General features: G+C 36.8%; 5 protein-coding genes across 8 annotated transcripts in view; 2 read left to right on the top strand and 3 right to left on the bottom strand.

Moving 5' to 3' along the window:
* Window positions 1-2,854: 2,854 nt before the first annotated feature.
* Window positions 2,855-9,890, bottom strand: pnpla1 (patatin-like phospholipase domain containing 1). Of its 2 annotated transcripts, none has more exons than XM_032565990.1 (10): window positions 9,437-9,890; window positions 9,122-9,354; window positions 8,098-8,163; window positions 7,811-8,023; window positions 6,944-7,004; window positions 6,625-6,846; window positions 6,129-6,246; window positions 5,318-5,440; window positions 5,110-5,169; window positions 2,855-3,645 (listed from the first exon to the last, which is right to left on the bottom strand). In XM_032565990.1, exons 1-10 carry the CDS (start codon window positions 9,642-9,644, stop codon window positions 3,609-3,611), a joined length of 1,341 nt encoding a protein of 446 aa, XP_032421881.1. In that variant the 5' UTR covers window positions 9,645-9,890; the 3' UTR covers window positions 2,855-3,608. The 2 variants fall into 2 exon arrangements, with proteins under 2 accessions (XP_032421881.1, XP_032421889.1); XM_032565998.1 differs by having other exon boundaries at window positions 9,122-9,316; window positions 9,437-9,553.
* Window positions 9,891-11,047: 1,157 nt separating this feature from the next.
* On the bottom strand, window positions 11,048-16,262 carry etv7 (ETS variant transcription factor 7). 2 transcript variants are annotated; one of them, XM_032566011.1, is made up of 9 exons: window positions 15,734-16,262; window positions 15,400-15,538; window positions 15,136-15,300; window positions 14,888-15,058; window positions 12,708-12,839; window positions 12,456-12,599; window positions 12,028-12,170; window positions 11,807-11,907; window positions 11,048-11,709 (listed from the first exon to the last, which is right to left on the bottom strand). In XM_032566011.1, exons 1-9 carry the CDS (start codon window positions 15,764-15,766, stop codon window positions 11,520-11,522), a joined length of 1,218 nt encoding a protein of 405 aa, XP_032421902.1. In that variant the 5' UTR covers window positions 15,767-16,262; the 3' UTR covers window positions 11,048-11,519. The 2 variants fall into 2 exon arrangements, with proteins under 2 accessions (XP_032421902.1, XP_032421910.1); XM_032566019.1 differs by having other exon boundaries at window positions 12,708-12,827.
* Window positions 16,263-16,389: 127 nt separating this feature from the next.
* LOC116722094 (uncharacterized methyltransferase YdaC) lies at window positions 16,390-19,109 on the top strand. 2 transcript variants are annotated; one of them, XM_032566231.1, is made up of 4 exons: window positions 16,390-16,473; window positions 17,853-18,109; window positions 18,295-18,475; window positions 18,556-19,109. In XM_032566231.1, exons 2-4 carry the CDS (start codon window positions 17,855-17,857, stop codon window positions 18,750-18,752), a joined length of 633 nt encoding a protein of 210 aa, XP_032422122.1. In that variant the 5' UTR covers window positions 16,390-16,473; window positions 17,853-17,854; the 3' UTR covers window positions 18,753-19,109. The 2 variants fall into 2 exon arrangements, with proteins under 2 accessions (XP_032422122.1, XP_032422129.1); XM_032566238.1 differs by having other exon boundaries at window positions 16,457-16,473; window positions 17,792-18,109.
* Window positions 19,110-19,902: 793 nt separating this feature from the next.
* ube2t (ubiquitin-conjugating enzyme E2T (putative)) lies at window positions 19,903-23,979 on the top strand. The gene is made up of 7 exons (XM_032566252.1): window positions 19,903-20,058; window positions 20,883-20,992; window positions 22,083-22,152; window positions 22,233-22,338; window positions 22,450-22,548; window positions 22,727-22,810; window positions 23,681-23,979. Exons 2-7 carry the CDS (start codon window positions 20,884-20,886, stop codon window positions 23,795-23,797), a joined length of 585 nt encoding a protein of 194 aa, XP_032422143.1. The 5' UTR covers window positions 19,903-20,058; window position 20,883; the 3' UTR covers window positions 23,798-23,979.
* A 70-nt stretch (window positions 23,980-24,049) lies between these two features.
* Window positions 24,050-26,317, bottom strand: part of lgr6 (leucine-rich repeat containing G protein-coupled receptor 6) — a 49,720-nt gene continuing 47,452 nt past the window's right edge. Inside the window, exon 18 of the mRNA XM_032565807.1 lies at window positions 24,050-26,251. Coding sequence (XP_032421698.1) covers window positions 25,107-26,251 — 1,145 coding nt within the window. The 3' untranslated portion in view covers window positions 24,050-25,106. The remainder of the gene's footprint in view (window positions 26,252-26,317) is intronic.

The following is a 26,317-nucleotide window of genomic DNA, read 5'->3' as shown; positions in this document are numbered from 1 at the left end:
TTTTTTTGTGTGTGGGCGTGTGTGTGTGTGTGTGTTGGGGTGTTTGGGGGTGGGTAGGGGTGTGCGTGTGTGTGTGTGTATGGGTGTGGGGTGCTCTGCGGGCTGAATGTTTGACTGGAGAATGAAGCTCCAAGGCAGAGCTTTGGGTAAATAGGTAGCGCATTTCATAAGCAAGCGTTTAGCCACTACATAATGGCTGCCCTGGGAGATTAAATGATTAAAGCTTCACAACATTAAAACATGATGTAAAGTTTAAAAAAGTCAATTTTATAAGACAATGGCTGGTTATGTCACCATTAGTGGCTATAGCTGCTATCAAGCGTTTGCAAACACAGGAGTCATTTGAGTTCTGTGGAGGAGTTTTGCTTCACTCTTCTATATGGAATTGTTTTAATTCAGCCACACTTAGGTCTACAAAAACAAATGTTTAAGGCCAAGACTATGACCACTCCAAAACCTTTATTCGAGATTTTTTATTTTATTTTTATTTTTTGGAGCCATGCTAAAGTGAACTTACTGGTGTATTCAAGCTTATGGTCTCAAAATGACTGATGGACATTCTCCTTTAGGATTTTTCCAGTCTTCTTCTTGGTGTGATATTAAAATTTGCATAAAGCTCTGAACTATATCAGTGTCAAACAAGCAAATACAAATCAAAAACTGTATTTTTTCATGGAATTGGTCCCCACAATGGACTTTTGTCAAGTCTTTATATTTTCTCAAACTGAATTTAGTTCCTTGTTTCCTAATATGTCTGTGATATGTCTTTGACAAAATACCACAAAAGGCTGCATTTTCCATCCAGAACTTCCTTGTCTCTTTACAGCAGCTTTAAGCACAGACTCTCTCTAAATGATTCAAATGCAGGAAGACGGGGGATCCCATGCCTCATTGCATCGAGATGTAAGAAGACCTAATAGAGTTCCTAAAGAATGCAACATGCAACAAGTCCCAGTCCAGTTGGGAGACAAATAATACAAGAAACAAGAATACCTCTCAGAGTTGCTGTGTTGCACAAACTGAGACTTCACTGTGGAAGATTCCTGTCAAGTGCTTAAAGATGCATGAGAGTGCTTCATCATTAACGAGACGTCAAGACGGAAAGTTCCACAACGATTTCGAGATAATGGACAAGGAGTGAGGGACATTACAGATAAGTTAGAAGGGCACAAAAAAGCTGAGGTTAGAAGGAAAGCAAAGAGCAGAGTTACAAAAAATATTACTATTGTGACTGGGAGAACTACTACAATATTTATCAAAGCATTGATAAATTACCATGTTTTTTTTTTCTTTTTGTTCTCATTTAGATTCAATATCAAACACTCACACAAGTATTTCCCTTCATTCATAATTAAATCAGCTGATGGTGCAAGTTTCAGCTGAATTCTAGAAATTTGTAGTTGTTCCACAGGCAGGAGCATGGTCTCTTAAACAAATAGACTTGAATAAATAGTTATTAGTCTTTATTAGTTACAGTATGTAAGTAATATTCACCCCAGTCTCAGAAATTTTCATTCTTCTTTATCATATGAGAGGTCTTCCAATTAATTCACCTTACCATGGTCAAGTTATAAACAACTGGATGGTCGTTGTTTTTGCCTGTGCTGCTTACAGGATGTGGAAAAAACTTCCCCATAATTTATGCTAAACTGACGATCTGGTGCTTTTTATGTCACAACTTAAGACTTATTTATTCCAATTGGCTTCTAATACTTAGCGCCACTGTGATGGCACACATTTTAGGTGATTTTTGTTTCTTTGTTTCCACATTTTTAAATTGATTTTACTGTCACCATGATCTGTTGAGCTTTGAGTGTCTCATTTTTCTTGCGTTTCAGATTACTCGTGTTACTTTTACTCAGTGCTTCAGTTTCCTGGTCTTCTTACGCCTGTTCCTCATCTGCTCATTTACACATTTATTTAATTTAATTTAATGATTATTTAATGTTTAATTATGTTGCATCCAGTAATCAAAATCTCCATTGCGAGGGCTTCTCGTTTAGTCACTCGATGTCAGATCCTCCTGTTGTCCTCACAGTAGTTGTGTTTGTTTGTTGTCATCATTGTATCATCACTTTCACTCTGCTCCTACTATCTACAAGGGCAATATGACCCTTTTATATGCTTTTAATTTGTTATAGTTCATTATTATTGTGTGGAGGGGGAGGGGGGCGTGCGTGTGTGTGTGTGTGTGTTGGGGTGTGTGTGGGGGGGGGGGGGGGGGGGGGGGGGATGCGCGCGTGTGTGGGGGCGTGCATGCATGTGCGTTTTGGTTTATTTTCAAAATCCACTTCATTGGCCAAAGCTGTATTCAAAACCAAGAAACTTGACTTTGGCTTTCAAGTGGCAACAGCAAACAGGCAAAAAGTTGAAACGTTTAAACTTTAGAAAAAATAAAATACAAATAAAGGAACAATATGCAACAATAGTTGTGACATTTTATTTTATTAGAAATAGAAAGTGGTGTAAAAATGCCCATTTTGTTCCCAGTTACTGACTGTTCTGGCTTTACAGTGACTTCATGTTTTATTTTCACTGTAAAGTGCTTTGCTAACCTTTTGGATGTTTAAATATATTTTGACGGTTTGATTGTCATTAATCTTAATTCTAAACATGTAGACTTTTGTGTAATCACTGAGTTAGGGCAGAAAAATCCCTGAGTTCCTCTTATTTCCAAGTGTAGGAAGTAAGAGAAAAATACGTTTTTAAGATAAAACAACAAGGTCACCAGAAGCAGTGTTTGTATTGTGTGTAGATGGTCACTTCAGTGACAGCAGAAATAAATAAACTTACAAAGAGATGTTTTGTCCTTTACATATTTATCACTGACTGCCAAATAATGCTTACAAAACACTTTGTTGTTGCATTTATTTAATTTCATTCATAAAACGGGGAAAACATCATAGTTGGTGAGACTAAAATAGTAAATTTGTGCTAAATTACAGAGAGCTACTGGGCACATTTCAACAAATATTTGTAAAATATTACTCAATCTGGGCAAGTGGCATTTAGATAAAGTAGCGACCTAACCATAATAAACATATAAGCACACAAAGACCATTATACAAGTAACTCTGCACTTTGACAAAGCAGCTGCTGTCAACAATCTCCTCTTCCAAGAGCCCCACAGTCATCTGAGGCTTCAACTCGATTGTGGTTGAAATGCACAAAACGGAAACAGGACATTCTAGAAATTGAACATTTACTCTGGGCAAAAGTGGTTAAAAAAAACTCTGGGAACAAGATGTATGTCTCATCTTCTGGTTATAGCAGTAAAGCATAAGAGCTGCTATTTAATCACAAGTTTTAAAATGTCTCTGTGAGACCAATTTAGAACAATACAGTGTTTCACTTCTGCTCGCTTTTTTTTTTATTCAAGTTTGACTTAACAGGTTTGTCATGTCAGTGTATTTTAAAAGAAAAAAAAACAAAACTAAGACTCCAAACACATTTACTGAAAAACTTAGCAGCACTAATCAAAAATTAGAAAAAAAATGCATTGAAAATTTTGAGAAACTGACTGGATAAGACAAGCAATAAAAATGTGAACAACACACTGAATTCAAAAGAAGTGTTTTACAAGGAATACCCGTTCCTGGTAACTGTTATCACAGACCTGAGGCATTTTTTCTCCACACCTTCTCTCTAAATGTGAAAAACACCCAAGGACACAATAAAACAGACAAAACAGAAACAAACAAGAAAATCAGACTGTAGCTCTGTATTTCCCTGTGAGAATAAGAGTCTGTGACAGTAGCCTGACATTCATAAATGTCAGCATTTTATACTGTGTAATAAATGTGGTTTTAGTGGATCAGAGTGCTTAATATTTTCAATTACTGTAACGGTTATAAATGTGTTCAGTTACTGTCTGCTTCTGACACATGACTATAGCCCCAAATTTCTTACAATCTTACCAATATTAGCTCAGCATAATGCAAATGATAAACAAGCTAATCTGTTAGGTTAAAGTATAAACAATGTAATAATATATATTTTGTAGAGCAATGAAAAGGGATAAAAAATAATCGCATTGTGCAAAAGCAACAGACAGACTAAATGTAGTGTGAAGCACTTTGGTGTCCTCTGGACTTCATAAAGCTCAATGCAAGTACAAGCCATTTACTATTTACTATTTAATATACCAGCAGGTTTAGACTAAAATCCTGCAGTTGTGTGTCAGAAACATGAGGATGAAGAGAAATTCTAGCTGGTGTACCACCAAAAGTTAATAAAGCCTCAACCTTGTAATTGTTTAGGAGTGTTCACAATAGTGCAACATGGTTTCAATTTTTTCTTTTACAAATCTATGTTTGTAGTCAAGTTGAATTAGGTAAATGTCACATATGCCAACAAAGTTTTTAAATTGGTCATCATGGTTTAATTTTTTTACGTCAATAAACCTGGGATAGTAGTGCATTTTATACAGACACTGTAATTTTACTGAATCAAGGTCACAATCTCCACAGTGTTCGCAAACAAAAAAGACCAATATATATAGATATGGGAAAAAAAAAAAGACAGCTGACATCGGCTGATACTAATGTTAATGCCAATATATCGTACGTCTTTACTCATTAAACTACAATTTCAGCTGGCTGTATTTTTTTAATCCTAAATGCTGATCAAAAAAATATGAAAACAGGAAAATTAGGAGACTGATGAGTTTTATTGATTTATTTTTAATAGCTAAATTCAATCAACTAATCTAAAAAACTTAAGTGTTGTTTTCAGGTTTAAAGGCTCTCAGGCTTTACACCTGAACATTATATTGTAAGTTATTCTGGCTTTAATTTTAGTAAATGATGGATTTAAACGAAACAGAAGTAGAGTACAATATATATATATATATTTTTATTATTATTTTTTGTTCTTTAAAACCTAATTGGAAATAATTGGTTATATTGTTAAACCCAAACAGCTCTAACATCCTACCCAAAAGAATATATATCTTTACATTTCTGCTAATTGTACAAGCGATATACATTGTTTTTCTGTGGTTCCATTAACCTGAGATAAAGAGACTCATCATTTTTCAAATGCTCCTGCGGCTGATTTCTTTTGAAATCAAAAAGTACATCAGAAAGTAATAAATCCTTCTCCTCTCACCTGTCTTTGTGCTGTGTGTAGACCCTTAGCCATTGCAGCAGCAAGATGATCCGTGTTAACCTAAAACACAAAGTCAGTTCATTTCAGTCAAATCAAGTCAGAATTGAGTTGCTAAAATTAAATGGAAAGCTTGTGTTCATGGTAAAAACAATATCTCCATATCAAAGCATGTAATAACATTTCCAGGTCGAGGTGAAGAACATCTTACCGGTCTTCTATTAGTTTCTTGAGGCTACAGATGAAAATGTTCAGGAAGAAAAGCCCACAATGTCCTATGAAATACCAATTCCAAACAAGAAACTCAGGGACGTCTTTAAGCTGTATTTTCAGTCTAAGTGAAAAAAAATACATAGTTATGGTTAAATTGTGTTAACATATATATCTGGCTGTAAAAACAAATGTTTCCTCTTTAGAGTCACATTCATCATTTTACCAGACAAAGACAGCATGATTAAGCTTGTAATATACAAATATAAAGGCTTAAAGACATTAATCCCTGTGTAATTGATCTATGTTCACTTGGTGATTTATGTCCTATCTATCTATGGTGATGCACGCACACCAAAAGGTGTGCGTGCATCACCATAGATAGATCCTTTGGCATGTAACGAACGCATTCACTTGGTGATCTATGTTCACTTGGTGATCTATGTTCACTTGGTGATCTACTTATAGATCACTAAGTGAATGCGTTCGTTATATGCCAAAGGATGCACACCTTTCAAAAAGTTCCACTTTTGTCTCCTGAGTCCATAGAATATTTACCCAAAAATCCATGCATGATGTGATTATGCATCAGGATCTTTTAGCCTGACGGGTTCCTTTAATGTATATTTTTATTTATCAGCTCTGGCATTAATTAGCCCTGGTGGTGGCTTATGAAACTGAACGCTCCCCAAAACATATGGTAGATCACCATGTATCACAATTCCTTGTTTAACAAAGGGTAATTTCTACTTTCACATCAGACCAGTTTTGATTAAAAAAAAACATTTTGTGTTGCCTTAAGTATTAATTACCCTTGTCTCCTTTGGAGCACAGCATAGAATGACACCACGAGAGGTAGAAGCAGATGAGAGAAGATCCTCACTGGTAACCCAAACATACTCAGATAAGTTGTCACATTCCCCATCAGAACTGAAAGATAAAAGAACACAGTTAATGGAATAAATCAGTATACTGATCTCAATTTTAAAGACAAATACCACTCCAAATGCAGCTTAATAATTTGAAAAAAATCCATTGTTACATTGTTTCATTATTTCTTTGAACTGAAAGCCATGTCTCTCAGTACTCTAAAGCTGCCTTCATGAAGCAGTGGTTAGTAATGTCAGATGTCAACAGAATGACTCATTGCTTTGACTTTGAGAATGCATGTTTTCTTAGAGATGTTCTGATTGTGATTACCACCCTATGGTTTACAGATAACTCTTGTTTGGCTAAACAATTCAGTAAATTTTAACATTAATCAATTAGCTGCTAAAGATGATTGTCTGTGCTTAGTGAGAACCTTACCATTCTTCATTAAGTAAAAATGGTGAAGAGGATCTTCACTGGGTTCTTGCACGGTGGAGCTGAACATTTGCGTGGATCTGTGTTCTTTGAAAAATGTTTTCAGGTCGGTTTGTTCCCCTCCTTTCATCTTCTGCTCCTCTACTTTGGATGTCTTTGGATTGGTGGAGTTACCATTTGAGGACCCGTGGGATACACTATGCCCTATCTTTGCAAGAGCAACAGCTAAAAAAGAAAGTAAATACATCAATGTAATAAATACATCAATACAGAAATTAAATGCTTTGTAAACTTAAAGCATTTAATTTCTAACTTGACTCACCATTGCGCTGAAGGAAGTTGATGGCATCTTTGTAGCCAAAATTGAAGGCTTGCTCTGCAGCCTACAAGGGTAAACAAACAGTGCAACTATAGGGCAATATGAAATCCATGTGTCAGTAGTTGCATATGTTTTCAAAGACCAAAACCAAGTTAAATCTCTCTTTTAAAAACAATGAATGTTTATATAACATAGTTACTAGGCTTAGATACATAAGGGGTTTTGAACTGTTTTGAATCAAGGGAATTTAGCTCGACACAAATATATGCTGACATTGTGGAAAGTTCACCTGCTTAACCTGAAGTGAAAATGTGTGTGTAGCTTAGTCTTGTTAAATGAGCAGAGAGTGGGGTCTCAAAACTAATTTTGTAATGATGGTTAGTAATGCAAAAACTGCTAAGTATTGTAATACTTTTGGCCATTTTGTGTTTTATATTAAATTAATAGTGTAATACCTTGTCAATAATGCAGTTACGCCAAGTTACTAAGTTGAAAGACATAGGTACTATTTCGACATAATAACTTATAAGAAAAAAATAGTCCCTAATTAGATCTTCCTAAGTCTTAGGAAATGTAATGAAATGTATAAGTATTTTAATTATGTGTAAATAGTGGATTTTGTGGAAATAAAACATTTTTTTCAGCTGTGTTAGGATGTTAGGATAATGTGATTATTGCCCAGCATTGTTTGCTACAGTGGGGTAATTGAAAAAAGTTGTTGGCAATTCATTAGAATAAAACAGAGACAAGTAAGATTTCTAACTACTGAACTCTCTGAATGTCATTCAATAAGACTACTGTATAACACATTAGCAATGCAAAAAATAAAACTTTTATCTAAAAAAGAAAAAGTCCAATACAGAATCTTACCTCTAAAGTCACAGGGTAAAGACCATTGATGATTCTGAAGGTGTTAGCCATGTTGAACTTTAGAAAAGTTCCAGGAGCTACCAGGTCCATCATAGAAGGAGGATCAGCTGGACATATATCAGCTTCTCCAGAGAATGGGCATACAGTTAGTGTGTGGCTGGATGGCTCAGAGAGAAAGGGCTGGAATCCACTCAAGCCACCATCAATATAGTGCTGTTGACACATAAAAACCTTGTGACTTAGCAAACTCCTGGAATTAGTTCGCAATGTTCTTCTGAAATGCTCACCACTCCTTTGAAGGCTGGAGGCAGAAAGCCACAATATCCAGGGACAAAACAGCTACAGAGGAGAGCCTAGAGACAACACACAACAAGTAACTATTAGACAACAAACAAAGCACGGATATAAATGTCATCAATTTTGTGCTTTAAAGGGACAAAGTTATGTATCTTGTTTTATTGCACAATCAAGTAACTACGATACATTCAGTAGTTATAAAAATGGTGTGTACTATATATAACATACATAACTTAAAAGAAATTTGAGTCTCTTAAGACGTCATCACAAGAACACTTTTCCATTATGCCGTTTACAGCCATTCTTAGGAGATTTGTACTCAACCATGCATGAAAGAATTAAAGCAATACTCCAGGTGCTATTTTGATGAGAGAATAACAATATAACTTGATATTAAGCTCAAAAACTTTGATTTTGTGAAACTGTTCACAGTGGAAAACTGTGGACAGTTTTACATCATCATTTGTGATGGTGCCAACCTACAACAAAGGCAGGTTCAAAAAGATCAACACTGTCAGGCATCAGACATTCAGACATGAACGAGCCTAAATATTTTGTTGCCAGAGGAAACACAAAGTTCTGACTTTGAAAAGAATAATAACAAGTTTTTCTAAAAGAAAAAAAAAAAGAATCTCACCCTTTTTAACTGCTAGCAAATAGAAATAATTTTGGCAATTCTGAATTAGCTGATAAAAGAAACATTTGATGTCATAAAAATCACTTTTAAAGTGTGATTGAATATCAGACAGTTAAAACATGAGGGTATGTTGGTACCCTCATGTTTAAGGAGACACAGTGTATAATGTGTCTCCTTATACAGTGTATAAGGAGACACATTACATAGACATGTTATAAAGACAGATTGCAATATATGCACTGTAATGCAATCTATTTAATGGTTTCCACAATAAACCATTAAATACTAGAATGCAGTGTTCCACTATTATTATTAATGTTAATAATATATTATTATTTGAGAAAAAATAATAATATTTTGCACAAGCACAAACTTACTTTCACTACATCTTCTTTGGACTGAAATTCTGACATGATTAGGTGCTTCCCATCTGACAGTCGTGTCACAGCAACACCAAGGCGACCATTTGCAAAATGGTGTGCATCAGAAGGAAGATGCTTGTGCAAAACACTTTCCAACCACTTGAAAACATTGACGGAAGGGTTCAGTGGTCCAAGTGGGGCAGCCATCACCTGTTTGACAAAAAGGATGATCTCATCCCGAATGACAGCTGTGACATGAAAGAACACTGAGGTTAAAGTCATAGTCGCAAATAGCAAAGTAAATTCAGAACAATCAACAAGTTCACTTACCTGGGTTGATTTCACAGACAGCTGCAGCTGCTACCACAGATCCGGCAGATGCACCAAGGATGTGGGGAGCCGATTGCAGGATCCAGGGTGTGTACTTCAGGAAGCACAGAACAACCCCGAGCTGATAGGTAGCCAGGAATCCAGACCCAGAGAAGGAAATATCATAAGGAACCTCACGAAAGTGAGAGCTGGAGATACTATGGGGCATCTTGAAAAGTGTCAACAACCTAATAATTATTTATCAGCATTAATCTAATCAACATTAGAGAGTCAACAGCAAATAAAAAATACCAAGTTGGAACAGGCATTTATGAAGCATTCAGTCAAAAGTGTTTGAGGGCTAGTCAGGCAGAGTTTTTAAATACATCCCGATTGGACACATCGTATTGGTCATGGCCATGTGATTTGGCAGTTTCAAGGCCTTCTTGTTTAAGTCAGAAGGCACTTTCAGCTCTTAAGTTTATTATGTTGTTACATAGAAAATATAGGCTTATGACTGATATACACCAGCGAATTTAAAAGATATCTACAATAGTTTATTTCTGCAAAACGCACCCAAAAATACATGTAATGCCTGTGGTATTTATTTCATTTAGATTTTCCTTAATTTCCTAATACTTTTCAAACCAAATTCAAACAGCTTTTTTCTTTGCTTTGGGGGGATTTAAAGACCATCAGCGCAACTTGCAATTTTCACAAAACACACATAAACCAAAAAAGAGAGAGAAAGCAAGCAGTGAGGTAACAGCTTAACCAAAGCACTTCCACAGCATCCCCTGCAGGTACAAGTTTGGCACACTCCTAAACAACAGAGTGTAAAGGAAGATCTCTTTCCCATCTGCAAAGACAGATTTTATTTTTATTTTAGCAAACGATGCTGTATGAAAAGATGCCCTCTAAAAGTATTCATACTCCAAGAAGTGTTTTCAATTTGTAAAGGATAAAAGCAAAGGGTATGAATAAAAATCGAAAGTGTGGCATGCACACCTTTTATTCTGTTATCTCTGCATAAAATCATGTGCAACCTGCTACATTCAGAAGTCACCTCATTATGAAACACTATGTGTGTTTAATTTAACTTTGAAACCCACATCTATGAAAGCATCAAGAGTTTGTTTGAGAACATTTGACAGGTCAGAAATAAAGTTGTGGAAAAGTTACATAAAGCCGTAGCTTAGAAAACATTATTCTAAGCTTTGAAAATATCAAAAGTAGAAAGTTTGGCTGAACTGCAAACCTGTCAAGAAATGTCCCTTCTTGACAGGAAGAATGGACATTCTTCATTCTCTGATTGGAGCCAGGTGAACTTCACTCAGAGAATCAAATAGAAGTCCCATAGTGGATCTGGGGAAGCTACAGAGATTGAGAGCTCTAATAGTTTTGGAAGCCAACCTTTGTTGTTTCCAGAAAGCCATGGGAAGTTACATTTAAAGCTTCCCATAATATACAAGTGAAACATCAGGCTTCTGTCAGATGACCAACTAAACTTTACTTTTTGGGATACATTCAAAATGTTATATGTGGTGGAAAGCTAATAGTTTCCAACTTTATTGTAAAACATGGCGGCAGCAGTTCGAGTGTTGTGAATACTTTTATGAACAGCAATAGAAATTTTGACTGTCATATAAAACATTTATTTCCATAAGCAAAGCAACCATCCAAAACTCTCACAAAAACTAATTCTTCATTATAAAAAAAAATATTAAAACAACAGAACCAGCAGAAATTTTGTTTGATCACAGTTAGCCCCTGCTTCAGCTATTACTTATATACCAGACTGGAATGGTTTGTGAAAATAAACCCAGAAATCATATTGTGATTGTGTTTAACAAACCCATATGTGCTACAATGATTTTATGGATGAATCAAGATATTTTTTTTCATATTTCTTTTTACCTGAATGTTAGTGTTCATTCACATGTAAAATGATGAACAGCACATAACGCAACCTCAGAAAACATCTAGAATATTCAAGTCAATCTGTACAAGCATGGATCATTTTCAAAACCGAAACTGTTTTGAAAATGAATAAATATACATTTATTTGTTCTGCCTGAATATTTAAATTGTATATTATTCTTCTCTATCCCACTGGAGCACCAGTCGGGGGAGGCTGTGGAGAAGCTCGGTCAGGCGAAACCTCAAAGTGGTCGTCACTGAGATCCTGTAAAGGACTGCTGTCTGCAAAGTCCGCATCCTGAGGTGGTGTATGTTCAGGGGACCCAGATGTGTCAATTTGGTGTTTCTTGATGTCAAGGGGGAGTTTCAGAAACCTGAGGGGAATCAGTGGGAAAACAGTAAGCATGATATTGCTAGGTTTTTGAGAAGAGAAAATAGCATAATGGTGAAAAAAGCTAAATCACCAGAGACCTGAACAGGAGTTTTTGTCCTCGTTCCTTTTGGATGATGTTAAGCTTGTAGTAGTGCCGCAGAGCCCGAGACATTTTCTCATAGGTCATGTTGTCTCGGTTCTGTCAATGGAGTAAAGACGCCACTAAAAAAGTCTGTACTGCTTGATATGACAGTTCTGTGTGCCCTGATTTTCCTTAATCTGTTCAAATTCCTCATGAGGTGAAGATCTCTTGACTCACCTTGTGGTTTCCCCAGAGGCGTGCCAGTCCATTGGGGTCAACCACCCTGAATACATGTGTGTCGGGATCTTCCCACCGAATGTAGTCTTGGTAACGATCGTCACACAGCAACTGATACACGTAGTCCCACAGCAGTCTGCACTCTGGCCAAACACAAATTATGTCTGTTTAAGCTTCTTTCACCCATTGTAGACATCCCCAGAACACAAAAGATATATATTTAGGCCATAAGCTTAACTGGATCCCTGAATGTATGAGGTGGTATCTGATACAAAAATATTGCAAGTTCAAAGGTGAAACCTGCATGGATCAGACTTGATTATTCGCCATGTCCTACGTATGATTGATAGATTGAGATCCAAGAAGTTTGGAGGCCACAAAAACAGCTTAAGATCATTGTTCAACTCTTCAAACCAAGTTGACAGTACCTGGTATGCGTCCATTGGCTTTGTGCAGTGGGCTCCTTGGCTTCTCTCGGCTGGATAGGTTGAGAGGCTCCTGTATCACGCTTTCTTTTAGAGGAAGTGATTGAATTTGGTTTGGAGGTAAAACAGACACAGCTGCAGAACCAACTATGAGAGAGGCAAAGTAAAGAGATAAAACAAATAAACCATCTTGGTCAATAGAGCAGGACAGAGAATTCAAGTATTTCTGGAATAGTTGTTTTTTTTAATACTCACTGTTATGAGTGAGTGGAGCAGAGTAAGGGTAAAAAACAGGCGGACGCTCTCTGAGAGGAGAAATGGGCTCAGGCTGATTGCTCACAGTAGCTACAACAGCTGCAGGCGCTGCCGCAGTGACTGCAAGGAAAACTGTCAGAGTGAAATATGAGGAAATGTGAAAAGCTAAACAGAAAGTAAAACCAATGTCTTGCAACAACTTCAAAATTTTGCATAAACAGGAGTTATCAAACATCAATTTAAAGTTTAATGTAAAAATATATTTTCTCATCGGTTTACATGGGGCTCTGTAAGGCATCGAATAAAGCCAAAACAAAAAGGAAGACGATGGAGTTGTGAGATTATACCACAATCCATGCAGCTACCTCCCATTAGCACACATCCGTCTTCCTAGAATGGAAATCACCCTGTTGTGGTTGGGTCAAAGAACAGGAATGCATGTGGCTCAACTGCACTCATGTTCAGCTTTATGAATTAGGCAGCTCATAAGTTACTGGTATTTGAGTTAACACTTTTCTTTTTGAACAAAATGGTCGAAAGAATTGTAATAAATAAATAAATTCACGGCTACACGACGATTAAAAACAGTAACATTTAACATTATTTGGAGGCATTTTGCAACACCTGCGTCAATAACTTGCCGAAGGAAAAAGCATTAAATGGAAGTCAAAAAGGGTTCTTAATACTCGTGATGGTCATTGCTGGGTAAGTTGCAGAGATAAGGCAATTTGATTTGACTCTTCAGAAATGCAGCAAGAAAGAGCATGAACGTAGCCTCAGTGTGTTGAGACATGTTGATCAGAAAGTCTCTTAGCCAACACACTCTCTAGAATAAACAAGTCTGATTTGATATGCACCAAACCAAAAACAAATATTGAATTTGAGCACACTGAATTTATAGTACTTGTTTCTCTGTACTGTTTTTCTTTCTTTCTACAAGAATATGTACTTGGTTTCACAACTTTCTGCAAATGCTTCATAGCATTCTTTTTTTTATACATGTTGCATTAGTTTCTATTAAGTTTCTTTTCCGGATTTTGATCTGACTTTAGTATGGTGTGATCATACAGCTGGATCCCCTTAATTCTAAAATTATTGTTTGGAAAATGCCACCCCAGTGCTCCTTAAGACACTTTTTTTTATGTGGTGTAATTTGGATTTAGTTTTTCTTGTCTGCGCTTGCCAAAATGCAACTGAAGAAATTCCAAGCTGAACACATTATTCCTGATAAGGAGAACAAATTTAGCTTTACAATGCTGTGGAAAACTTTGCATAAGCATCAAGCCTTTTCAAATTTCACCATGCTATGAACCAAAAAAAGGATTTTATTGGCTAGCAAACTTATGTAAAATAGTGCATATGTTTGGAGGAAAAGAAAGGTGAAACATGGCATTTCAACTCTTTTTTTTTTTTTTTTTTTTTTTTACAAATAAGTATCTAATAAGTGTGATGTGCATTTGTATTCACTACCCTTTTTAGTGAATATAATGTCTCTCCCAGCTTTGCACATCCAGCTAAAATTCTTGTCTATTCAGTGGAAGGGACAAAATAGTTCCAACTAATATTGGATGACGAGCATCTGTAAACAACAATGGCCTCGCCAGTTGAACATATGTCTGAGCTTTTACTTGGTCATTCAAACCCATTACCTTGGATGTCTTGCTTTATGTTTAGGGTTGTTGTCCTTACTAAATGTGACCACCCTAATCTATTTTTTTGCAGCCTTTAGTAGGATTTGTCCCCACATGGTTCTGTGTTTATCTTCATACATGTTTGCATCAGCTCAAATCAACTTCTGTGTTCCTGCCAAAAAGAAGCGCCTGGCATTATTGTGCTACCTCCATGTTTCAAAGTAAAGATGGTGTGTTAGCATTGTTTTCTTAATGATTACACATAGTGTTTTGGATATGTAACTATTTGAGTTTGACAATTCTGCACTACGTTGTGTTTATCCATCACTTAAAGCCCAGATGAAATACACTGAAGTTTGTGGTTGCAAGGTAAAAAATTGTGAAAAAGTCTAAAGAGGGGTACAAAATTTTTCATGTCACTACGCAGGTTTTGATTTGCAAATGTTACTAAATGTTACTTACTAAGTGCAATACACTTAGTAAAAAAAAGATCGAAAGACATTTGTAGTGTGGCTAAAACAAAAAGAGACTAGAAGTCCATGTTCTGACCTGGGCTGACAATGGGAGACTGTGGCTCTTGGACAGAGTGAGGTGGTATCTGGCTGCTGACCGGAGCCTGAATGTGTCCACTCGCCGCCAGAGCAGAAACATTAGGGGACTGGCAAACAACACTCCTCCTTTGTTGCTTTACACATTGAAGGATCTCATAAAGAACGTCACCTTGAGGAAAACCACCATAGATTATTAAAAGAAATATATCTTTTTTACATATAATGAAAAAAGAGATTAAATTGTACCTGAGCTTGGACAGCGGCGTCTAAAGTCTTCTTTTGTCAGGAGGCAAAGGGCCCTGCCATTCATCTCAAAATGTCCCTTTTCTGGTCGGCGTAACGAGTACTCCTTCTGCGCCCAGTGGAGCCAGTGGGCAACATCCTCCTTATCCCACAGAGATGGATTTATTCCTAATCAGAAAACACTGACTTTAACAGGTGGAGTGAAACTGTTTATGGGAAATGAATACATGTATTAATTTCATTAAGATGGTCAAAAATAGGTCTCACTCAGTCTTCCAGGTAGATGCCACAGGTCCTCCTGAGTGTGAGGACTGACCAAAGGAGGTTGATTTGAGGGAGGGTGATGTACAGTTGGAGGAAGGTTGACCTCCCTCCCATGCATTATGGCTGAAGGACTGGTTTCTTGCTAAGAACATACACACGATATTGGAAACAACAGAAGAGTAGTGCAGAAAAAAAAAACAACCTTTTTTTTAAATAAAACATAAACTGGCTTCTGTTCAAGATTGACTATGTCTGTTTAATAAAACATTAAAACTGATTGAAGTTTAGGAGAATGACTTAGATTGTTGGAAGTTTAGCCCCAGAGACTTTTACTTACCTTGATCAAAGGTGACGGGGAAACGCTCGCCATGTAAATGTCCCTTATCTTTTAGTTTGCACCAGAAAAACGGGGCTATTTTTCTCATAAGCTGATTCCTCGAGTAACTCAAAAAAATTGCGTCACACCTTTCCAAACTCCATTTTTTTAAAGAAAACACGATGTTGTCGATGAACAAATAAAACAAACTGCACTATTTTCACATTCGACCCTTCCGGGAAATGAAAACGAAAGAAACCTAATCCCCGTAGGGGGTGTGTGCAAAACAAGCTCATTGGTGGAAGGCATCGCGCACCTTTCCAAAAACCCTGACTGCAGCTCCACAGGGCGGTTATGGAAGAAATAAATTCTTAGATGTTTCATGTAAAGGGTTTCCCCCCGTGCTTTTGCGTATTAAATAATAAAAATAACTTCAGTGGAAGAGACTGACAGAAAACATGTAATTGTATGAAACCTTTAAACCATTTGATTTTGTAAACTGTCTGTGTGCCCCGAGGCCATTTCTCCGTCGAAAGAAAGCAAAAGATTTCATCTCAAGGAACTTCCTGCTAAAATGAAGGGTAAAGACAAAAGCAGAAGGACGAGGGTGGCTATAAAGCAGTGGGAGTGTGAAAAGGAAAAGAAAGGAGACGCGCTTGCGTCGACCAAACACGAATAGGAGCTCGTCCTTTTGCTCCTCCTCTTCTAATACAGGAAGTCCTCAAACACTTGAGCTGGAGAGAGTTTCTCTGCAAGAGAAAGTAAGTGATATATTAAGGCAAAGCGAGAGGGACGGGCTGGATTAAACATAGCCTTAAAACGACAGCCGCCATGTTGATGTTACTTGCAATAGGTTGAGGAAAATTAAAATAACATTTTTTAAAAAATAAGCTGGAAGGGGCTCCCTATGGAACACCGCTCAAGACAATCCCTTTAAATAAGGAGAGGAAAAAACTCAGAAAATCGAGTCTTTTTAGGAGTAACTAGCTGCAACATCATCCATCCAGCTAAGTTATTCTGTTTTTAAGAAAAGCAAAAGTAAGAAAACAAGATGCATTTAACCTGGAAGAAGGAGAATTAAAAGAAGGAGAATTAAAACCTGGGCTAATCAGTGGTCCAAAGTTCTCTTTTCAGATAGAAGTAAACAAAGGTGGTAGACAACCCAAAAACTGAGTTCAACAGATTTATTTCAACATGGCACTTCAACATATTTTCACTCAAGTAAAAGTAAGCCGTAGACAAAAGAAATTACTGAAGAAAGAGTTAAAAAAAATTCTGCAAAAAGGCTATACATTCTGTTTGTTTATTAGGATCCCCATTAGCTATTGTTGTGAATAAAGTGGGGCCCACATCAGAAAAAACACATTTATTACAAAACACATTTACTTAATGTAACTAATGTAACAGGTTCATGAATACATAATTATATCACTTTATGTGATAAAGTACCTAATATTGTTTTAGCCAATTTTGAACTTTTAATAGGATTTTTATATAGTATCCTAATACTGAAATAGCAACACACGGTGCTGGAGCCTACGTTTTTCTTAAGCTCCAGCACATGTTTTTCTCACACAAATCTTCCTGCAGGTCTTTTAAGGTATTTTTGTACAACCAAAAACCTACAGAGAGGTGTTTGCATAGTGGAACAACATTTGATAAAGGAACAGAAATTGCGTCTTAGAAGCGAACTCGACAGATTTACGTGTGGGCTTTCAGTGAATTGCAGCTATTGTGAATTTATATTGTTAAATTATATTCACTTTTATTTTTTATAATTACTTTCATTATCCTTTAAAAGAAAAAGTGTTGACTAATAATATTTCAGCATTATTGAGGATTATTCAATAATGCTGAATAATTTTTTTTTATCTGAAAATGAAAACTGTATTAAAACTCTTTGGATTTAAATAATTCAAATTGTTTAATGATTGTTGCAGATATTTTTTTGTGTGTTGTTTATAGAAGTTATTTGCTATTCATTATTGGTCATAATGACAAAAATAATGAACAACAGCTCATTACTTTTGTTAATAACGTGACAATAAATTTTTTCTACTCTGTTTGTGTTACCATCAGTTTGCATTAAAAAGGCTCCACATATATTCTAAGTGTAATCTCTGGAGTCTAATTTCCCCGGGCATGTGGGCTACAAAATTGGGGAGTCAGTTGGGCAGGCCAACTCGATCTGTGGGGGGATGGTTGGTCAGCAAGATGTTCAAAACACGCAACAAGGTTCTTGAGGAGCGTGCTGTTCAGCTGTGTGGGATCCAACCAGGGGACACGGTGCTGGAGCTTGGTCATGGCCCAGGTCTGGGTCTGGAGGTAGCAGCCAAACTCCTCACAGCGCCTACAGGTCACATGATAGGAGTGGATTACTCTGACTACATGCATCAGGTGAGATGTTTTCATATTATTACATAGATCTGTGTTTTTTCCAAATTTTAATGAAGAAAGTGTCTGAAAAACAACAATCCCTGCATTTATTACTAATTAATGACAAAATAGATTTTAGACATGTGGAAAGAGCGGTCCTATTTTCCTTTTGAAACTTCAAATTGTTTTATTTTCTGCCATGACAGATGGCCAAAGAACGAGTGAAGGAATTTTTAGAAAGTGGCAAAGTGAGCCTCCATCTCTGTGATGTCTCAGCAATGCCTCTGAAGGACAACAGTGTGGATAAAGTTTTTCACTGCAACTGCTACTACTTTTGGCCCGACCTCCGGAAAGCAGCCTTAGAAATCCACCGTGTAATAAAACCAGGTAAGACACACTATGTTCTTGAGGTATATAAAAAAGGTCAAATTTAAACACAGCTTTTTTTAAATACATTTTGACCCTAGGAGGACTTATTGTCACAACACTGAGGCATTCCCATGTAGCTGTTTTAGCAGCTAAGCGAGTGATGCCAGGGGAGAACTGGCGCCCTGAGGCCTACATGGCAGCTTTGAGAGACTCTGGCTTCACTGACGTCAGGATGGAAGACACGCAACACAGAAACATAACCTTTCAGGCTATTTATGCCACGGCATTAAAGTGAGACAGTGTTTAATTCACTCTGCCTCTGTGACTGCTGCACTCAGGATTAAGATACAAGGTTTTCATTGTGTGCCATTTAAATGGATAAACTATGACCGGGCACTGAGACGCAAATTTCTGATCAAGAAAGCTGCAATCTTCACCCTCTTATATGATGTAAACACAAGAAGATTAAGCAGTTTTGGCATCAGAAATATTCTCCTCCGGATTTGTTTTCTTTAATTACTGTGCTTCTTGCCAATAGAGACTGTTTCAAAGGTAGTTTATAATTATTGCAGACATTTGCAAAACGAATGAACCGGTCAATAAATCATATTTGTAACTCTAAAGAATAAAAGATAAACCTTTCCTGAAATAATTTTGTGAGAAAATAATTGTGGTATGTACTGCTTGGAAAAAAAACACATCAGTGACCAAATGAATTATTAGATCAATACTTTTACAAATTGAATGCACTGAACTTAGACCTATTGACAAGGAAAAAGCAATAGAAAATGTGAAAAAACTCATCATTCTATAGAATTTGAAGGAAAATTGAGAAATGAAGAGAATTGGAAGGAGTACTACACTTTCAGCTTGGGTGTTGTACAAAGGAGGAACAAAGCACAGGTAAATGGAAATGTCACCAGAAGAAAAAACATAGCAGCTAATTGCAAAGATTATATTTGTTTAGCTCAATGGGATGATCAAAAAAGTAAATGAAAATATAATAAAACAAATAAATAAACAACACACTGTAGAGAGAGATCAATTAAAGAAAAGAATTGATAATTTACAGTGTGATTGCATTAGCACACAAATAAATCTGAAAGCAAAATGTAAATACAACAAATTATTTAGGATATACAGAATTTTCCTTTTTATGTCTGATTGAAAAGTAATGGCATTATTGGCCAAATACATATGTGTTATGATGCAATGTGTATTTATCAAACTGAGATAAAAAAAAAAAACAGTTTGAAAATGCTCCTTCAACATAGCATGACAATATTTTTATTGACTACTTGTGAGAAACCTAGGAGAATGAACATCCACTTCTTGATACGGTGTACTAAAATATTTTTTGTATTCCCCATTTACTTCGACTGATATGAATATAGTGCACATATTTTGGGGGGTTGGTTCCGTTATCGCGGCTCCCTAACAGTAGATGGCGCTATTCACTTTTTCAACCACAACAAGATTAGCACGAGAAGAAGTGTGACGCTGAAGAGGGAAATCCGAAAGCCGTCCTCTCTGAGCTTTTTTTCCCTCATTGAGTATACGAGTTTTTAATTCTTCATCAGTGAGTACAACGTCTGTGACAGGTAAGAAAACGTAAAGAAATGAGCTGATAATACTATGTGTGGATGATCTGGAAAAATCACCTTGGTTACCTTGATAGAAGAGTACCGTGACTTGAGCAGTTAGCTTATTTATGGTCGGTTAACAACCGCGAGAAATACAGACGATATCTGTGCTACCACGACGCTGAAGATGACGTTTAGTTCGGCGTTTAAATTACGCCGAGTTGGATTAATTTTAAAATGGCCACATACTATGTAAAGCACAGTTTGTGAAATTAGTCAAATCCTCGTTTAATTTACAAAAAACTGTGAGAAATATTAATATTACATGAGATTCGGCTTAAAATAATAAACTAATTAAGTCAGACATTGACAGAATTGTTATGATTTCAAGACTCAGTCTATAGATAACCTCGGACCAGAACAGAGTTTGTGATTTGTGTAATCTGAGTTTTTTTGAAAAACAACAAAAAACTGCTTTAAGACAACAAAAAATGACAGGCACTAGTAAAAGCACTGTATATGATTTGAAAAATTTCAAAAGCTCATCAAAAGTGATTGAGTTTAAAAGCTTTTTGATTTAAGGACACCATAGCCAAATCTTATTAAAAAAACAATTTTTTTTCAGTCTTCACCAACAATAAACAGTTTTAAAATATCCTGTAATAGTCTCATAGTTGGTTGCTAATCAGAATGAGAGGATCTAATTTCACAATTTTTATATTGCTTTGATGAGGAGTCAGGTTCAATTTTCATATGGTATGCCGCACCCTCGTGTTTATATGACATCATTTATAATTGTGTGAGAAAATTGCTTTGAGTTTACTTTTTTTTCCACTCTAAAGAATGCAGAGAGCTTCCCGTTTGAAGCGTGAACTTCAGATGTTGAGCACTGAGCCGTCTCCTGGGATAACATGCTGGCAGACCGAGGAGCGGATTGATGACCTCCGAGCACGTACGCTTACTGTCACTGGGCCTAAAGCAGTTAGAGATATTTCCATAATGGAGCAATAGTCAGGATGACAGTTCAGAAATGATGGGAACTTATAACTTTACATGAGGATAAACCATAAACATAACCATGTTCCTGGGTATGACAAAGTAAAAATATGTATTAGATAGATATTTAAGTTTCACTGTGTGGTCTAAATTTTGATTCTTATTACTTTTACATGTTACTTAAACCTTTTGGATATAAATACATAATTCAGTGATTCTTGAGAAGATGGATAAAATGGGTTTAAATTTTCCCCAAAAATGTTTTAATTGTTCCTCAAGCTTACATATACAAATATGACAAATAATGTTTTGGAAATGTAAAGATTCTAAGGTGCAGGTTCCCAGTTGCAACATTTTTTTGGAAATTATGTTTTTAATGGACCTGACCTAGAACTTTGTCATCACCATCTGATAAAAATGAATATAAAATTATTTTTTAATCACCCTATTAGTGATATTTTTACTCAGTTTTACAGACAAATGCTTCTCAAGAAACAAAAGAAATATTATTTAAAACAAAAAACAACATAAAGTCCATCTGACAGAATTGACAGTGCATGATAGAGTTGACAGAACTCGAGGTGGTGACAAACTAGTGAGTAAAAAGAATTACTTGATACATGTGAAGTAATTCCATTTATGTAAAATAAATTAAAATGAATTAACTGCACATTTAAGTGAGATTTGTCAAAACTATCACTGAAAGAGTCACATCGTCATTTAAAAACTCCGATGGAGTTGACGTCTGACGGAGTTGACGAAATGCCAAACTACCTCAATTTATATGAGGTTATTCTGACGGAGGCCATATTGTAGCTCATCAGGTCCATGAAATCTTTACAGTATAGTAAAATTAAACATTAGTTTAGTCAGTTATTTGAATATTTTATATTTTATTCAAATTCTGTGCTTTATCCATAATACCTGTTTTGTCCCTCTTCTCAAGAATCACTGAATTATAGTTTTTTACTTAATTAACTGATGTGTTGTTGTTATTTCAATTCAGATCTATCTTGGTAATTTATTAGTGTCATCTTACCTTGCAGAGATCGTTGGTGGTGTAGGAACTCCTTATGAAGGTGGAATCTTCTCCCTGGAGGTGAAGATTCCGGAAAGGTACTTTTCTGTCTTTTTGAACATTCATAAAACCGATGTAACCATTTAAATACAACAGGTCTGCTATTTATGTGCCTTAGGTATCCATTTGAACCTCCAAACATACGCTTCTTGACCCCAATCTATCACCCAAATATTGACAACTCAGGACGAATCTGCCATGATGCTCTTAAACTCCCACCAAAGGTTGTGAAAAGTATAGTGTTGTATTTTGTATTTGCTGTCAACTATTTAAGCTTCTATTCTCAAATCAGACGCAATAATCTGCTGGGGGGTTTTTTGTTTGTTTTTATTCAGGGTGCCTGGAAACCATCTCTAAATATCTCCACAGTCCTCACCTCAATCCAGCTTCTCATGGCTGAGCCCAATCCAGATGACCCACTTATGGCTGACATAGTGAGTTGCATGCATTCTTATTTTTGTTTTCCTTCAGCCGTATATTTCTCTGTGTTTGAGCTGCTTCATTAAGGGTTTGAAGGAACTTAAAATATATTTTTGGATATTGCCACTGCTCTAAATCGAAAGTCTTTTGATTCTTATTTATTGAATGTTTATTTATGTACTTTGAATCCAGTCATCCGAGTTCAAGTACAACAAATACCTCTTCACAGAGAAGGCCAAGAAATGGACACAGGAACATGCAATTCAGACAAACAAAGTAAGACATATTATCTCATTTTCTTCTACCTCTGTTGTGTGATCTCTGCATGAATAGGATGTTTTTATTTCCATAATACTTTATTTTTGGTCCTGCTAGTACCAATTGTGTAGTAGTTCATCTGAACCACAAGGCTGTGCTGTGGATTCTAGATTGAACATAGTCTACAGGATAATGTATCTTCTGCAATTTTAAGTTAAATTTCATTAAAAGGTTTTGGGGCACCCCTTATTTTGTTGTTCTGCTTTAAGCACGACAAAATACAACAGATTTATTTATAGGATTTTATATTTATTGACATGTTGTGAGTTTTTTGTAGATTTTTCAAAAAAGTTTCATCTGGGTATCTGTAGCTTTACTTGTTTTCTGTCTATTCCGTATACTCTCATTAGAAAAAGTTAGATTATTTTTGGTGAGGAGCTGGTTGTCTCACAAAGCAAGTTGTCACACTTATTCCCACAACAATATCACCTCAATATTGCACATAGTGAATGGATTTACTGAAATTCTAATTAACTTTTGAACTTATATTTGAGATCTTTAGGATATAGTTGGCTTGCAGCATCTTTCCCATCGCTCCTTTCTTCCCAGAATTCCTACACGATTTTACTAATAGCTTTGTGGGCTCAACTAATGAAACAATGCATCTGAATAACCTGGAAAAAAATGTGTTGCTATGTTAGACTATTATTGGCAACGGATTGCAATTTATATATATGTTTTACTGTGTTGCATCTTCAAGCACCAGTTTCAAATCTTGAGTTTGTTGTAATTTGTACTCATTTTGTTCTGAATTTATAGTCTACAGAATATTATAAACTTGTAGGGTTTTTCGAAAAGATTAAACAGTTTTTATGTATCCTTGATCAGGGAGTTGTGGAAGACAACAAAGAAAATGATCCGGATCAGAAATTATCATCTCGGAAACGGGATGCACGCTGTTCCCAGCAGGAGGCAGAAGAACCGCTGAAGAGACCTTGCGTGTAGTTTTCTTCATTCAGTTGTTGGAGCTATCTGATGTTGGTTAGCATAGCATATACATCCTTTCTTTTTTGTTTTTCTTGTTCTAATGTGTTGCTTATATGTTGAATAGATACATTTCATGAACTGCGTCTTTATAAGTTAACTGTGTCTTTCTGTGTATAATAAAACTTTGAGGATCTACGTCATACACTTTCTGGACATTGTGTATTATTTGGGTGTTTTTTTGTATCATAAGCAGAGAGGTACAAGTTCATACACTATGTTGATCATAATTTTATTCTAACATACATTTAAAAGACATATAAAGTATGTACAACCTAAGTGGTACAAGTTTTTTATTTTGTACAAACTAAAATTTTTATTTCTCAATGTATAAAATTATATATTTGCTGTTTATAAAAAGGAGACAAACATCAATAAGGCTGTAGTGAGTCAATACCATAGTTCAGAGGTAGTTACATTGTATGTATATAAAGATCGCTTTCCTACTCTAAGGTTGGCAGAAATACAGCTACGTCCCATTTAAACCATAAGACTGCTTAACTCTTGTTTGACAAAGTTGCATGTTTTTGAGTGTAATTATGTAAACCATATAAAAATACATGTGCAACCCAGATCATTTTTGGATTATTTTCCACTTAGAATATTTCATAAAAATTGCTCTATTACACAGCTGTAACGTTTTATATGTGGCTATAAAAATTGCTCTGGAAAAAACACATTAGCTTAAACTAGGGAAATTTGCTAGTATGATTGACAATACCCCCTTTTTGGAACAACTTAATGCTATGATAGAATTGCATTTAAAAACAAAACTCCTCTTAAATGCTGTTAAACAATATCCAACGTCTGAGCTGCATTTCTCATCGCATTTCAGTATAAACATTTATTCCCTCAGAGTAGACCATTGATTTGTCTGTAGCTTTGATTCTCAATGTGATTAACAGCTTTTTTTTTGCATTGCTTTGTTTATTCAGCTCCTTGTTTGACTCAGTCCGCTGAATAGTCTCCAAAATTGTCCTTTAGTTCAACAGTACTGGCAAAAGAAGAAACCTTCCATCCTTCTCTCTGGTCAGAAAGAGTGTTCGCTTGTCAAGCTCTCTTTATTAGTCAACATCTTTTCTTGACTCATTCTCAAGAGTTTATAGATAGGTAGCCCAGAAATGCTGCGGTCCTTGAATCTTCAAATTTTTTCCCCTATATTTTTAAACATCTGTTTCAGGGGCTCATTGATATAAGATGAGTCATTGTAGCACATCACAGAAGGAAAAATGGTAAGAATCGCATCTTGATCCAAACTCCCCATGCTTCCTCATTCTGTCACCCTCTCCCTCCCTTTGGCTGTCGCGGTTGGTACTTGGCAAGGGATGAGGTGAACGGAGGATGTAGAGGAGCATTGAGAAAACCTGGTTGTTTCTCGTCCAGGCGGGGGAGAAGACCCTTCCCTGTATGTGGCATCGGCATCAGTCAGTGACACCTGTGTTGAAGAATCCGAGCAGGAGCTCTTTTCTGTCTCGACAGAAACTAGCGAGTCCAAGGTGCGGTCGCGGCGTAGCTGTGGGTGAGTTTTGGGGCGAGACCAGGAGAACAACTGAGAGTGATCTCTTGTGAAAAGAAGAAAGAGCAGAGGGTTGAGGCAAGCGGGCAGGGGCTGTAACAGAAGGAGGACTGATTTTAGAACCTCTTCCCCCAAAGAAAGAAGACCCAGAAGAGAACAAAGTGATAGGAAAGCTACTGGTATGTAGAGAAGGCCATTAGTAAAGATAAGCCAGGCAACATGTTTGATCATGGCACAGTCCCACAACCCCTCACACTCCCCCCGAAGTAGCTCCCAATACAGGCGGATATATGAACCTGTGACAATAAGCAAGCAAATGGTGTTCACCATTATGAGTGCCAAGGGGAAGCCCAGGGAGGATGGCAAGCGAGAAGATGGGGTAGGCAGGGGTGACGGAAGGCAGAAAGGTGAAGACCCATACTCCCCCACTCCAACTAGCGGGAGTGACGCAATTGTGAGGCAGAGGGTGAGACAGAAATATGCGCATGTGCGTACACTGCTAAGGGATGGTGATTTCCCATAGGCTCGGGCACATGTCACGCTTGCACCACACTGCACTGCTGCCAGAGTCAGCAGCAGCACGCTTGCCTCAGACGCAAACACCCAAACCCATCCTGTTGCTTGACAACCAGGTCCGCCCTCCCAGCGGGCTCCATGGTCATTGAATTCTCCAAGGGTCAGAGCATCCACAAGGACCAGTGTGCATGTACACACACCCATCAGCAGGTTAGAGGCACCCATACAGGCCACAATAAAGCGGAGTGGCGACAGACTGCCTGGTGATCCAAAGAGAGACAGGAACAGAATGGCGTTTCCCAGCAAAGACACCAGGGAGATGGACCATAAGCCAATGCGGACTAGCCAGCTGCCCAGGAGGGAGTCACAGGGACGGAACGGACCTGCAACGAACACATAACGAATACAAAACTGTTGTCAATACTTGTCACAGCAAATTTAAAGCTTTG

This window comes from Xiphophorus hellerii, chromosome 1, assembly GCF_003331165.1.
Source record: "Xiphophorus hellerii strain 12219 chromosome 1, Xiphophorus_hellerii-4.1, whole genome shotgun sequence".
NCBI lineage: Eukaryota > Metazoa > Chordata > Actinopteri > Cyprinodontiformes > Poeciliidae > Xiphophorus > Xiphophorus hellerii.
Note: the sequence above shows the minus strand (reverse complement) of the source record. Positions and strands in the feature narration are given on the sequence as shown.